Source organism: Staurois parvus, unplaced genomic scaffold (genome assembly GCF_062004578.1).
Source record: "Staurois parvus isolate SC_StPar_1 unplaced genomic scaffold, SC_StPar_1.0 ptg000147l, whole genome shotgun sequence".
Lineage (NCBI taxonomy): Eukaryota > Metazoa > Chordata > Amphibia > Anura > Ranidae > Staurois > Staurois parvus.
In genome coordinates, this window is record NW_028317943.1 from 24215291 (window position 1) to 24230464 (window position 15174).

Sequence of the window (15174 nt, forward strand, 5' to 3'; positions counted from 1 at the left end):
GTGGTTGATGTGTAAGCAGAGCCACAGGCCTTCAATTATTATAGCAAAGAGAAATATAAAAAGTGCAGGTCCTGTAACAACCAATCAGAGCAATCATTTGTCATTGCTTTCACTGTCGTAAGCTGATGAAAGGTGAAACTTGAGTGCTGAGTTTCTATGTAGCCCTTGGAATAACCTGATTCATTTCTGTGAATGGAGTCGTCAACATTTGCTCTATTCATATTCTTAAAGATATTATTGGTTTTGTATGTGTGTATATGTATGTATGTATGTACAGTGCATCCAGCAAGTATTCAACACATAACTTTTGCCACATTTTGTTATGTTACAGCCTTATTCCAAAATTGATTAAATTCATTTTTTCCTCAACATTCTACAAACAGTGGCACAATGATAACGTGAAAGAAATTAGTTTTGAAATCTTTGCAATTTATTAAAAAGAAAAGAAAAAAAACCCATGTGCATAAGTATTCACAGCCTTTGGCATGCCACTCAAAATTGAGCTCTGGTGCATCCTGTTCCCACTGATCTTCCTTGAGATGTTTCCACAACTTGATTGTAGTCCACCTGTGGGAAATTCAGTTAATTGGACATGATTAGGAAAGGCATAAACCTGTCTATACAAGGTCCCACAGTTACCAGTGCATGTCAGAGCACAAACCAAGCCATGAAGTCCAAGGAATTGTCCACAGACCTCTGAGACAGGATTGTATCAAGGCACAGATCTGGGGAAGGGTACTGAAAAATTTCTGCAGCATTGGAGGTCCCAATGAGCACATCATCCATAAATGGAGGAAGTTTGGACCACCAGGAATCTTCCTAGAGAGGAGCGCCCAGCCAAAATGAGCGATTGAGGGAGAAGGGCTTTAGCCAGGGAGGTAACCAAGCACCCGATGGTCACTCTGAAAGAGCTCCAGCATTTCTCTGTGGAGAGGAGAACCTTCCAGAAGAACAACTATCTCTGCAGCACTCCACTAATCAGGCCTGTATGGTAGAGTGGCCAGACGGAAGCCACTCCTCAGTAAAAGGCAAATGGAAGCCTGCCTGGAGTTGGCCAAAAGGCAGCTGAGGGACTCAGACCATGAGAAACAAAACTCTGGCCTGATGAAACAAAGATTGAACTCTTTGACCTGAATGCAAAGCATCATGTCTGGAGGAAACCAGGCACTGCTCACCACCTGGCCAATACCATCCCTACAGTGAAGCATGGTGGTGGCAGCATCATGCTGTGGGGATGTTTTTCAGCGGCAGGAACTGGGAGTCTAGTTGAAGGAAAGAGGAATGCAGCAATGTACAGAGAAATCCTTGATTACCTGTTCCAGAGCGCTCTGGACCTTAGACTGGGGTGACGGTTCATCTTTCAACAGGACAAAAACCCTAAGCACACAGCCCACATAATAAAGGAGTGGCTACGGGCCAACTCTGGGAATGTCCTGAAGTGGTCCAGACTTGAACCCAATTTGAACATCACTGGAGAGATCTGAAAATAACTCTGCACCGACGCTCCCCATCCAACCTGATGGAGCTTAAGAGGCACTGCAAAGTAGAATGGGAGAAATTGCTCAAAAATAGGTGTGCCAAGCTTGTAGCATCATACTCAAAACGAATTGAGGCTGTAATTGGTGCTAAAGGTGCTTCAACAAAGTATTGAGCAAAGGCTGTGAATACTTATGTACATGGGGTTTTTTTTTTTTTTTTTTTTTAATAAATTGCAAAGATTTCAAAACTAACTTCTTTCACATTGTCATTATGAGGTACAGTTTGTAGAATGTTGAGGCAAAAGATGAATTTAATCCATTTTGGAATAATGAAGTACGGATTGACTATTTAAAAAAAATTTTGTTTCAGGTGGTTATATAGCGCCGTCAATTCATTCACGTCAGTCCCTAACCCTCAAGGGGCGTACGATCTAAGGTCTCTAACATATTAGGGCCAATTTAGACAGGATCTAATTAACCTACTAGCATGTCTTTGGAGTGTGGGAGGAAACTGGAGTACCTGGAGGAAACCCACACAGGTACAGGGAGAACATTCAAACTCCAGGCAGGTAGTGCCGTGGCTGGGATTCGAACCAACAACCCTAGTACTGCCAGGCAAAAGTGCTAACCATTTAGCCACTGTGCTGCCCAGTGCACTTAAAGTCTTATACACGCAAAACGCAATCTGCTGTGGGAAACAGTCCCTGACCCTTTCCAAAAAAATGTACTGGCTCAAAATGCACAGATGTGAACTGAATCCATAGAAAACCATGTTATAAGGACTGTAGTGCATTTCTGCAAACCAGAAAATGCACCGAAAAATGCTCAAGTGTGAACCTAGGCTTAATACATGCTCAGGCAGGAAGAGAGGGGAATCCAACATGGTGTAAACCCCTTTATTTATTTCAGGTACTTATATAGCGCCATCAGTTTACACAGCGCTTTACATATATACATTGTACATTCACATCAGTCCCTGCCCTCAAGGGGTGTACGATCCAAAGTCCCCAGCTCACATTCATACATACACATATTAGGGCCAATTTAGACAGGATCCAATTAACCTACTAGCATGTCTTTGGAGTGTGGGAGGAAACTGGAGTACCTGGAGGAAACCCACGCAGGGACAGGGAGAACATTCAAATTCCAGGCAGGTGGTGCCGTGATTGGGATTTGAACCAACAACCCTAGTACTGCCAGGCAGAAGTGCTAACCATTTATCCACTGTGCTGACCAGTGCACTTAATGAGGTGTGTTCTGCTTTGTGCCCACCTATCCCCCAGGGTAGGAAAGTAAAATGCAGCTGACATCAATGAGAGTAGACTGCATGATGGTTCCACTTTGTTGGTGTCTCTTCCAGTGGAGGGGAATGCACTCCACTGCCCTGGAACTAGTATATTGTAAAATATTTTTGACAACTGCTACATTTCTGTAGCATAGGATTTTCTCAGGATTATGTTGTCATGTTTTTGAAAGTCTATACCAATATGCAGTATCACCCTGCTGACAGAAGCTTCTGCTGATATCTGGGGTCATCAAAAGCCTTGATAAATGCCCATTGAACTGGGCTCCTGTTGGTATAAGTGTGTATCTACATTTGTACAATGTCTATGTTGAACACCAAGATAAGAATGGGTATCACCTACAGGTATATCCAAGATGTGCAGGACATTCATTTGCAGAAGAACAGTGTTTCATTAAGCAGTAAGGCAGGCCATAGACGTGCCGTTTATCGGCCGAACTTTCAGCCGATAAACGAAAAATCGGCTGTCCCCTTTGCTGATGCTGCCACCCATGTCCAAGAAAAACAGCCGTTTTTCACGGATTTTCCAGCATGGCTGATAAAAATAAATGAGGAGATCCGCGAAAAATGGCCGACAGGCTGGCCCCACTAACAGCGTGCTTATTGGCCAATTTTTCATGCGGACGAAAATTTGGCCGATAAACGACCCGTCTATGGCCTGCATAAGTCTGTAACCTTAGACTACATGCACACTGTGCAATTCGCTCCTGTGCATGAAATCCTGCTACCTTCAGCCTGTCAAACGCTACAGCTAAACGCTGTATGGACTGGTAGTCATGTGTAAGGCCTTATGCATGCAGGGATGTAGGGCTGGACACTGTACCCATGCCTCCAGGCACACGTAAACGCCAGGTATTGATGCACGGGCTGAATGCCCAGTGTGTTTGAGGCCTTAAATTGACATCTTCAGCTTCTCCTTGTGAGTAAACACTCCCAGTCATTTCAGTGACCCTGTCCAGTACAACCCCCAGGAATGCTCACTCTATTGATGTGACTGGCAGTCTGTTGGTTGCCAGACCACCTCTGGAAAAAACTGCAGAAGAGAGGTGATGTGGTCTCTTCCTATGCCATGTTTGTACAAAAATGGCATAGGGAGAGAACATGGTGCGTTTACATTGTACAGTGTAAACGCACCAATACTTAGCACTTCAGGTGCACTGTCAGTGTCCTGTCATGAGGAACGCAGATGGGAGCATATCAGAGATATCAGGGATCTGTTTGGTCTTATGACAGTATTTCATTAAAAATAATCCCCAAAGCTGCGCTCAGTGCTTTCATAAGTCCACAGCAGCACTCATAACACAAAATACAATATATTCCAAATATACAAAACCAATTGTTGTGCTGTTAACCCTATTAATTAAAGTGTTACTAAACCCACAACAGTAAAATCAGTCTGTATATGCAATAAAGCATGCCTGTTATACTCACTGTGGAACCTAAGGGGTTAATCCTCTGCATTGTGTAAAAAGGATGTTTGATCTTGACTTCTCTGAGCCTCTCCTTCTACTGTCCCCAATCCACCTTGTGATAGAACAGTCTTGGGGGCAAGCTGCACATGCTCAGTTTGGTGTGTATTGCTAGAGAGGTTTTTTTTCCCTTTCATTCTTGGAAGGGTGCATGTGATCAGCACTGGGCCAATCAGCACTGTCCAGACAGAGGGTCAGGCATCCTGCAGCCTCATAGGACAAGCAGGGGACAATTAAATCTCCTCCTACAAACTTTAAACCAGAGCTCTGCTGGACACTGATAGAAGTCACAAGACTGCTCTAACTGCTGATGAGAAAAGGTATTTAGCAGTTTATATTTGCTAAAATAATTGCATTTCCGTGTTCTGTGTACTGTGGGAGATCTGATATATTGAATGCAGGGTCCTGGGTTTAGTAACACTTAGGAGTGACAATGCATCCGTTTTAAATGTCCATATTCATAGCAGTGAATCCATGAAGTGAAAAATTATAGCCTGGAACATCCGTGAAATCAAGTGTACTTAAATATCCAAAATTAAACCCGGTGATTAGTGATAGCACCACCTGCGCACAGAGCCTCTTACCGAATTGTCAAATTATAAACTATAGATGGTCTGATGAAGCATGCAGATGCAAGGATCTTGATTTTTGGATCATCTGGATCATATGAAATGCATATGCAATCAGAAATGCATATTATTTATTATTTATTTCAGGTACTTGTATAGCACCGTCAGTTTACGCAGTGATATAGATATATAGATATAGATATAGATATATATATATATATATATATATATATATATATATTGTACATTCACATCAGTCCCTAACCCTCAAGGAGCGTACAATCTATGGTCCCTAACTCACATTCATAAATACACATACTAGGGCCAATTTAGGCAGGAGATAATTCACCTACCAGCATGTCTTAGGTTTCCTCATGGTACTCAGGTTTCCTCCCACACTCCAGAGTACCCAGAGGAAACCCACACAGGCACAGGGAGAACATGCAAACTCCAGGCAGGAGGTGCCGTGGCTGAGATTCGAACCAACGACATATGGCACTGATATCTCCTCCTGGGCTGTATATGACTCGGCATGAAAGAATTAGATCTCCAATAGTGAAGTGCCATCAAAGATTTATTAAAACAAGCCAAAAATACCACTTAAAATATATCAATATATCAAACTTCACTGGAAAGATTCACTTTTTATTTGTCTCAGTTGACCACTGTCACCAGGAGACAGCATAAGGAAGTAATGGAAAATAAAAAATGTTGTTACCAGCACAGAAATAGGCGTAACATCTTTCTTTGGGGGACGCCTGTACTGCTGACAACTGTCTGAGGAAATTTCCCATCACTTTGGTAGACTTTGGGACTTCCTGTTAAAAGCAGAGGAGGAAAGGATGGGAAATCTCCCCAATAGGACACAGATGCCAAAAAAAAAACTTGACAGAAGCTTTTTTTTGGTACATGTCAAGGGGATAAAAACTGGCCAGGCAATTGGACCCACATCAACAAAGAGCGTGACCCATTGACACAAATGGGGTGATGCAGTGGTGCAGGATTTTCAAGGTTAAAACAGGTGGTGAGGATGGTGACCTATCACCTCTGCACCACCTGTCAAATGTAGTAGGTTGTTTTTCAGAGGGGCAGCAATGATGACCACATTTCTGAATAAGCCCTAATAAAAAAAAAGACCTGCGTCTTACCCTCAGTGGAAGGATTTTCCTAGGATTATGGAGTGAATTGTTGCCATTAAATGTTAGTCATGTTAAACCTGTTATGACCCATTGTGATGTTGGTTTTATTCGATGGCCACATTGCAGCCATAGCTATTGTTAGAAGGCTTGCTGTACAATGTGTATTTCTGTTTTATGGACATAAAAATTACAGGCAATATGTTGGCAATATTGGAGCGAGGAAGCTGGCAGTTAGCTGCGTGTAACATTTCTCATTTCCGCTACAAGTCGGGTCTGTTTTTTATCTTATGGCAGATTCTCAGACTTTTTTTTTTCCACACCATCAGCAAGTGATAGAACTGTCTGCAATGAAATCTGTTTCTTTTTCTTGTACTCAAAAAAATGTCATTTCTGGAAATATCACACTAGGCTTCAGAACATGGTTAGCTTAGCTTTCAGAATGTGACTAATAAGTGAAGCACAGCCTGTAAAGATTGGAAGTAAAGTCCTTCATACCCTGGAAAGTGTCATTACTGAAAAATACTTACTGTGATGCCAGTAGCTTGCAACATTCACTTGACCCATTGTTAAATGCATATTCAGTTAATCTTTTAATAATTTTAATGTGTTCCTAATTTGTGGCAGGGTGCTTAAAATAATCAGTGGTAAATTGGGTGATTATTTATAGTAGGCAAGGAAAGTAACCTTGTACTAGGAGTGTTGGGATAAAGCTGTTTGGAGAAATATATGTATGTAACATGTCATTTTAAAGTGGTTCTAAAGGTAGAAAGTTTTTCTACCTTAATGCAGTCCCTGTGTTAAGGTAAAAAATGTTTTGCCACTTGCTGTGCACTCCCCCTCCATATACTTACCCAAGTCCTGTATTGAACCAGCACTGCGCCCAGGTTCAGTTCTCTCTGGTCCCCCCACTCTTACAAGTTTGGCTGAGAGCAGAAGGTCCTGTCCATGCTGTCAATCATATCCTGTGAGCAGAGCAAGAGAGCAGGGATGAGCTGCGCTGTACTTGTCAATGGACATACAGCCCAGCTTGGGATCGAGCTATCACGCCTGCCCCATAGCAAGCCATTTTCTATTGGGGCTGACAGCAGAGTAGAAGCCAAGATTGCCAGAGGGGGACCCAAAAAAAGGCGGTTTGGGGCTGCTCTGTTCAGTATCATATTTACTATTTGAATTTAAATATTTCCTTTTAAAACTGCTGTTGGCTCCATGCACACTAGCATTTTTTAAGCTCCTAGAAGCAGTTATCAGCACTTTTTTTTTTTGCTCCTAGAAGCTAAATAGTGCTATCCTATGTGTCAATGCTTCATTGTTTTAGGAACAGAGAAACAAATTTGGGGAGCATTTTTCCAGCAGAAAAAAACACTAAGTGCTCCTAACTGCTTTTTTTCTATTTTTTTTCCTCTACATTTACTGTAAAAATGCTAATAAATCGCCAACGCTCCTCTACTAAAACACGCTATTACCAGCGTTTTTTTTTTATCCAGCGTTTCTTCCAGCTTTTTTTTTTATTTTTAGATTAAAAAACAAACAAAAACTCTAGTGTGTATGGAGCCTTAAGCTTTTGGAAGGTAATGTTTCATAATCCTTTTCGGACTGGTAATACAGGGAAGTCAGCCAAAGGTATATTTAACAAACATTGTATGCATTTCAGAATTTTTATTTTATGCATTTTATTATTTCTTTATTTTTTTTATATAGTAGGCATTAGTGCTGTGACATCATTTTGAAGGCTGCATAATATTTTGATCTTATGAATATATAGATGGATAGCTACAAAAATGAACTTTGAAAGTGGAATGCTATTAAACCCCATGTTGGTAGGCACTGTAAAAGTCAGTCTTTGGTAGGCACTAGTAAGATTGACCTATCCTCTGCATGAGGGTCTTTGGCAACCCATTGGGTATATTGTGCTCTCCATTGCAGCCATTGAAATCTTGGCATGGTTTTAGTCTTAATTTTTGTGATCCTTGACCACCAATTGGCCAATAAAAAAATAAAAACTTGAGTTTAGCCTGTGAAGGTAGAAAATAGAAGACACAGCCATTATTATTCCAGGGTATGTTTTCGTTGAGAATTGAAAAATGTGGTAATTAGAACTTTTATTTATATATATATATATATCTTTGCGGTTCTATCTGACATACAGTGTATGTTTATTTTACAGGAAAGACCAGAATTTGCTATCCCCTGTTAATTGCTGGTATTTACTGCTGAACCAAGTGAGAAGAGAAAGCAAAGATCATGCAACGCTAAGTGATATCTACCTGAACAATGTTATAATGCGCTTTATGCAGATAAGTGAGGATTCAACTAGGATGTTCAAAAAGGTACGTGTCATTCATAGATATACCAGCTCATTTCTGTGTTTGTTGTATGCTTCTATATATGCTTATATAGCAAACAAATTAGAATTTAATATTTCTATTAACTTTTTCTGGATGGTCATGAAGTCTGTTTTGTGAAGGGTAAACAGCGGATTGGTTAGAATTGTGCACATCAGTGGCATTGGCTGACCTTTTGTCCAGTATAGCAGAAAGTGGTACATGCAGTTTTGGCTGACAGTGACCCCTGTTCATACACTATCCTAGCTTGTTTCCTGCTTCCTGTGTCTTTATCACTCTTTATCTTTATCTTTTCAGGCTTCAGAAAAAAAATTAGCATTTAACCGTTAGTGTGGGAGGAACCCCATTTTAAGGGTAACTTCTCATTTTACCCAAAGTTCAGATTTAAAGAGAAATTTGGTCAAACTTTATTTTTATGCCTTTCTTTTCGGTTAAAGCAGTGGTCTCCAAACTGTGGCCTGGGGGCTGGATGTGGCCCTTTGCTTGCTTTTATCTGGCCCCTGGGGCAATTTTCCTCCCACTGATACAAGACACTATTCCTCCTATTGATACCAGCAATGGGCATAATTCCTGCTACTGACGACAAAAACAACCATGCACTATTCCTCTCATTGGCACCAACGATGAGGCACTTTTCCTCCCACTGACATCAATGATGGGGCTCAATTCCTGCCATTGACACCAATCATGGAATACTTTTCCTTCCACTGACACCAATCATGGAACACTTTTCCTTCCACTGACACCAACGATACGGCACTATTCCTCCCACTGACCCCAACAATGGGGCGCTATTCCTCCCAGTGATGCCGACGATGGGGCGCTATTCCTCCCAGTGATGCCGACGATGGGGCGCTATTCCTTCCAGTGATGCCGACGATGGGGCGCTATTCCTCCCAGTGATGCCGACGATGGGGCGCTATTCCTCCCAGTGATGCCGACGATGGGGCGCTATTCCTCCCAGTGATGCCGACGATGGGGCGCTATTCCTCCCAGTGATGCCGACGATGGGGCGCTATTCCTCCCAGTGATGCCGACGATGGGGCGCTATTCCTCCCAGTGATGACGACGATGGGGCGCTATTCCTCCCAGTGATGACGACGATAGGGCGCTATTCCTCCCAGTGATGATGACGATGGGGTGCATTGTTTACTCCCAGTGATGCCAGGACAATTTCTGATCCTAATGACCACCCACACCCCAGTCTGTCACTTCAGTTCTAGATGAGCTGAGTGGGGTGCAATGACTGAACCCAGGTTCACACTGATGCGGTGCGGCACATCGCATGTGATTCTCACAGGAACCGCTCTGCATTCCTGTGCAAATCACATGCGATTTCTGTGCAGTGCAATTTGAACCATACATTTTGAATGTCTCGGAATGCTCCGCATCTGCACCAAATAGTGCAGAACCCTTTTATGGGGTTCGCATGAGTATTCACACCCATTCTATCCAATTCTGCACATCGCACTGTGTTTTGCGAACCAGTTCCAGGGTGTTAACTTTAACATACACACCCACAGTGGTTCCCATGAACTGGGTGCGATCATGTTGTGGTGCGGAAATCGCAGAGAAACCGGTGTGAATTCCGCAACGCATCAGTGTGAACCCAGGCTGACAGTCACTGTTCTCTGCTGTCAGCAGACTAAAGCTGGCCATACATAGATTGAAATTCCAGCCAGTTCAGCAGGAACTGTCCAATTTTCAATCCATGTATGGCTGTTCCCTTATATAAGAAGTTGATCTATTGATTTTTCATGGAGAGGTTTGTTGGTATATTTTTGCTCTGATTTGGTGTATTCTGACAGTGGGAGAGTTCAACTGTCAGAATACAATGAAACGGCGGGAAGGATTTCCCCATTCACATTGAATGTGTGAATGGGGAAATTGGTTTAGCCATGTATACCCTGCTTAGGAGCTAAGCAATCAGCAGTCACTGTGGTCTGTCAGCTCTCGATCTTAGAGCCTGGAATTGGACAGACCACACGGCCATGTTATTCATTCATAGTTTTCTGTGTCACAGTTGACAGATTGTAGTTCTGAATGAACTGAGAGGGCCCTTATGAGCGACCTTGTAGTCCACTCAAAAACGTTATAGCTTTGATACTCGACAGCCCACATGCAGGTATGGGTTAAAAGTTGCAGGGCTTGTCTGCAGAAGCCTGTCATAGTACCCATGATCCACTGATCATGAGTTCAATGTTTTGAGGCTCCTGCAGAAAAAAAATCATAAATTCACATTTTATTTCTACAAAATATGTGCATTTATTATTTTTCTTAAAAGGTGAACTTATCCTTTTAAAGCTGGACTCTAGGAATTCAGCCAATCTATAAAATGTGCTGGCATATTATGAGTTGAGTCCAACAAGGTTCATGCCACCTGGTGGACCTATCTCATGTCTGATAGGATTATGGAGCTCTAGGAGCACAGCTATTGCTACACTCCTGGAGCTCTGAAAGGAGAGATGCTGCCTTCTCACACGCAGCATCTCCGCTCGCCCCTTCCCTCTGCTTCACATTCAAGAGCCTCTGTGATTTGTGAGTGAATTCACATGACACAAACTGCTCCATGATTGGGCAGAAGGAGGGAAGGGCTGGGCACAGTTGCTGCATGTGACTCTGCAGGTCCTGGAGCTGAGACCAGAAGGCCTGGTGTTGGCATGCAGGAAGTATAGCTCCTAGTGATCTAAAAAAAATGGCAGTTGTAAATTAGAGAGAAGTCCACGAGGTAGCATGTACTTTGTTGGACTTAACCCCTAATAATCCAGAACATTTTCCAAAGTGGTAGGATTTCTGGAGTTCAGCTTTAAAGCAGGCACTGCTGCCTTTCGATTTGTTCTTTCTACACGTTTAAGGCTCACTGGTCTATGAAAAGCTTTTGGCAGTGGATTGCTTATTAGAGTGCTGTACAGGAGTGAGTCATAGAAGCATGTTTTCAATAGTTTTATCTGTGTATTCAAGCTGCAGGTGTTTTTGCTTTAGCCCTGAACTGCACTAGGGGGAGGAGACCAGTTCCTATAGGCTAATAAAAACCGCTTGATTGATTTAAGCATTTTCAGGCATTTCCAAGTCTGAGGGGCCAAAAACACCCAAATCTACCTCAAGAGTAGTTTTTGGTGCTTCGGGCGTATGAGCACTCATATGTGAATAGCCACCATTGAAATGCAAGAGATTTAAATTAATACAAATGTTTTAATGAAAATATATTAGTGTACGTGCAAGAATTTCTAATATGTAGTCTTTGAAAAGCTTCCTGCATAAATAAATGATGGTGAAATCTTTAGACTCCCCATCCCCCATCATCTTTTAGCCAGAAGGGACAGGCTTGGCTTGAGCTTTTCTGCACTCATGGACTTAGTCTCTTCAATGTTCATCTAACATGGAGGTCTGATGATAAACTGTCATGACCACCCAGTGCTGCTTACAAAGTTCACTCTTTATTAATTAATAAAATGTGAAACTCCTATAGGAATGCTCTGCTGTTCGATCCCTTTATTGTATGCCACATCAAAGAGTATATTGGTGCAATGTTTATGAAAATTGACTAGAACAGCTGCTTTAGAAAATGGTGCCCCTCATATTTATTTGCTTAAACTTCATTTTCAGTTTCTAATTTAAAGCTGAAGTGACCTCCTTTCAAGTAAATTAGCTTGTTTTTCTTCATCATCACACGTGCGTAGACATGCATTCAGATGAGCGTAGCAATGCACCCTCCAGGCTCAAATTATAGGGTTTCCAGGGATGTAGCTTCCTTGGAATTCATTCCCTTCTTCCAGCATCTTGTTTGTATCTGTCATCTCTTGCCACTGGTGAAGTGAAAGGCTGTGTTGATTGGAACACTGTGCTCCACTTATTCCCAAAAGGCCAGCTTGTCTTGTGAATGCCTAAGTTTCTTTGCCCAGTGTTTCATGGAGTGGCGGAAATTACCAGCAGTGTGCCCAAAAATGGATTCCTGATATCCATGCTGTGCTTTGGGGCTAATTGTGCCAAGCATGCCTAAGTAGGCTTTTTTTCATTTTCCTGAGTCTTTGTGTCTTTGTTTAACAAACAGGTCATTAATCACAATGATTGGTTATTTGCTACCTTTGAAAATCGAGTATTAGCCCTTTAATTAGGAAGTGAAAACAGGTTTGTTCTCTGCTTAATATGCGCTCATATTTCTCTTCCAAAGAACGTGGACAAAGGAGGATTACTTTCTACAGAGTCAACCTACTAAAGTTTATTTTGACAGCTGTTATTGGTTTAACTGTAATTTTATATCTCAAATCCAGGCAGCTAAAACAATACCAATGTGTGCATGTGTTCATTAAAAATCATTAAAGCATATCCAAGAACAAAAACTGAATGTATCACAGCCTACCTTTTCTTTGATGTGGTGGCTGAATTTGTTTTCTTTTCTTCACACTTTTTCTTCTTTATTTTTAAGTTCAGACTTCCTATCCTAGGCTGACCATCGTCCTGTGTCTAGGAGGAGCAGCATTGGAAGGGAGTGTTGTCAGAACCTTCCCTTTCTATAGCATAGGGGGAGGTCTTTTTGTAATAAACAGAGATGGCTGAGAACAATGCTGACTGACAACTGTCCAAAGAAGGAGAGCACAGGAAATTATCAGATTTCTGGCTGAATGAACAGCTTTTTTTTTTTTTTTTTTTTTGTTAAATCGTTCTAAGAAAATGCTTTAAATTTTAATTTTAACAGGTCATAAGGGAGCAAATAAGAGAAATGTATTTTTAGTTTACATGCACTTTAAGTGTGTATATACTAATGATATTACATATTGTGCAAATAAATGAATTTGGACTTGGAATCAGCCTCTTGCAATCCTCTGTACAGCAGAGAAATGTCTGGAAGAAGGGGAAACCGCACAAGGGAATAATCAATTGTGCGACAGTGCTCATGTGCCAACTATGAACATGTTGACAGGAAGAGAAAGCAGAATGACAGATCAGCTTATCAGTCTGCTTCTGCTCCTTCACTGCTTAGACTGGGGAAGAGGAAAAGACTTAATAATGCTGTTTAAGTGCAGTAATGAAAAGATAGGTCTCCAGGCTCACTGTGCTGTATGGCAGAGCTGTGTAATTCTAAAGAATGAATGAGCAGCAATATAAATACAGTATGTGTTTCATCTGTGTATTTGGCTGTTTGAATCTAGCCTTAATGTTGAACTCCAAGCAGACATTATGCTGTGCAAAATCATCCAGTTTTCAATTGCGTTTCAGTGAGCAGCTGCGGTGTGATTCACCTGCGGTTCTGCTTGAATGCCAATGTGTTTTTCATGCGATTTTGTTACAGCTGTGTTTTGGGATCTCTACTTCTCCCTCTCCCCCTCTCTCCCCCTCTCTCCCCCCAAACATGTTGAGTCGAATAGGCTAAATTTCTCAAAAATGCATTGGAATCGCATCCTATTTGAACACGTAATCATTTCCAATGCGGTTTCAATTCAACTCTGTAGAACTCAAAAACATATCGCACCTCTCCAGAAAATCACTGGACCCTTTTCAAATTGCATTGAGCTAAACTGCACATATGTGAACACCCTTCTTAGGAAATCACTTTATTTCCTGTGTCATGTGAATCGCTGCAGTTCAAAATGCATCCAGAAATGGATCAATGTGAACCATGGCCAAAACGTTTTTTGTTTTTTTTTAATATGTCCATACCAAGCAGATTTGTATATATAACCTCCTACCTCTGTCTCTTCTTGCCTTGTACATTGAGAGTTGTCAATAACCGCTCCAGTCCAGTGTAAGTGCTGCTTTGTTTAAATTCTGCCTGTTAGCATTAGCACTGTAATTACAGACAATGACTGTGAACAAGGCATGTGTCTGTTTACAAACCTGTTGATTTGATGTTTTCAGTGCCAGAAGTTATTTCATTTGTGTATTCATATAATCAGTGGAGATTGCAAACTTCAGGAAGCACACAGAACCTGAAAAGGTTTAGCTATGGAAAAAGCAGTATACATCTAATACCAAGATTGGCAATAAAAAGGCTTTGAGGATCCCTCTAGATGAGTTTTCTGATTTCCTTGATCAGAATTGACACTGGATAGGGATTGGGTGTGACTTGGTTATATTTTATGTAGAAGATGCATGCCACTAACAGTTGGTGACCTCCACTGACTACCTACATGCAGTGCACCACAGAAATACTTTATGGCTTATGGGTAATTATGACATTTAACAGGTATGTGGAGCATATGTATACATTGTCAGGCCTAGTGTGCAGGTTTGATGTAGATGCACTGGGTATAAGTAAAACCATGTTTATCGTAGCCAGGACCAGATACAATCCCTGGCAAAAAGTATGGAATCACCACTCTTGGAAAATGTTCATTCAATTGTTTAATTGTGTAGAAAAAAAAACAGTCACAGACATGACTCAAAACTATTTTCATTTAACATTCCAACCTTCTGGCTTTAAGAAACACTTTAAAAAAAAAAAAAAAAAAAACTGTAGTCTATTGCAGCTGAGGAAAATATTATGGAATCACCATGTACTTCGCCTGTACTAAAAGAAACATCTGCATCAGATTACATCTGCTAATTAGTCTGCAGTTAGAGTGTTTGCACACCTTGGTGAGCTGTTGCATCAAGCTGATTGACATGAATCATGGCTCCCACATGAGATGTCAGTTAAAATAAAGGTGTGGATTATACAACTTCTTCAAGAAGGTAAATCATCAGGGAATGTTGCAAAAGATGTTGGTTGTTCCCAGTCAGCTATGTCTAAAATCTGGACCAAGTACAAATCAGATGGGAAGGTTGTAAAAGGGAAGCGTTTTGGTAGACCAAGGAAACCGCAAAGAGTCAAGATAGAAAACGTAACTCAATATGCCCTTAAACACAAAAAATGCACAAGAAAACAAAGGAGGAA

The 15174-nt window shown here is 41.4% G+C and overlaps 1 protein-coding gene across 7 annotated transcripts in view; it reads left to right on the top strand.

Moving 5' to 3' along the window:
* Window positions 1-15174, top strand: part of SRGAP1 (SLIT-ROBO Rho GTPase activating protein 1) — a 228654-nt gene that overhangs the window by 97724 nt on the left and 115756 nt on the right. For all 7 annotated transcript variants that reach the window (XM_089674139.1, XM_089674140.1, XM_089674141.1 and 4 more), the window contains exon 3: window positions 8123-8285. In XM_089674139.1, coding sequence (XP_089530265.1) covers window positions 8123-8285 — 163 coding nt within the window. The remainder of the gene's footprint in view (window positions 1-8122; window positions 8286-15174) is intronic.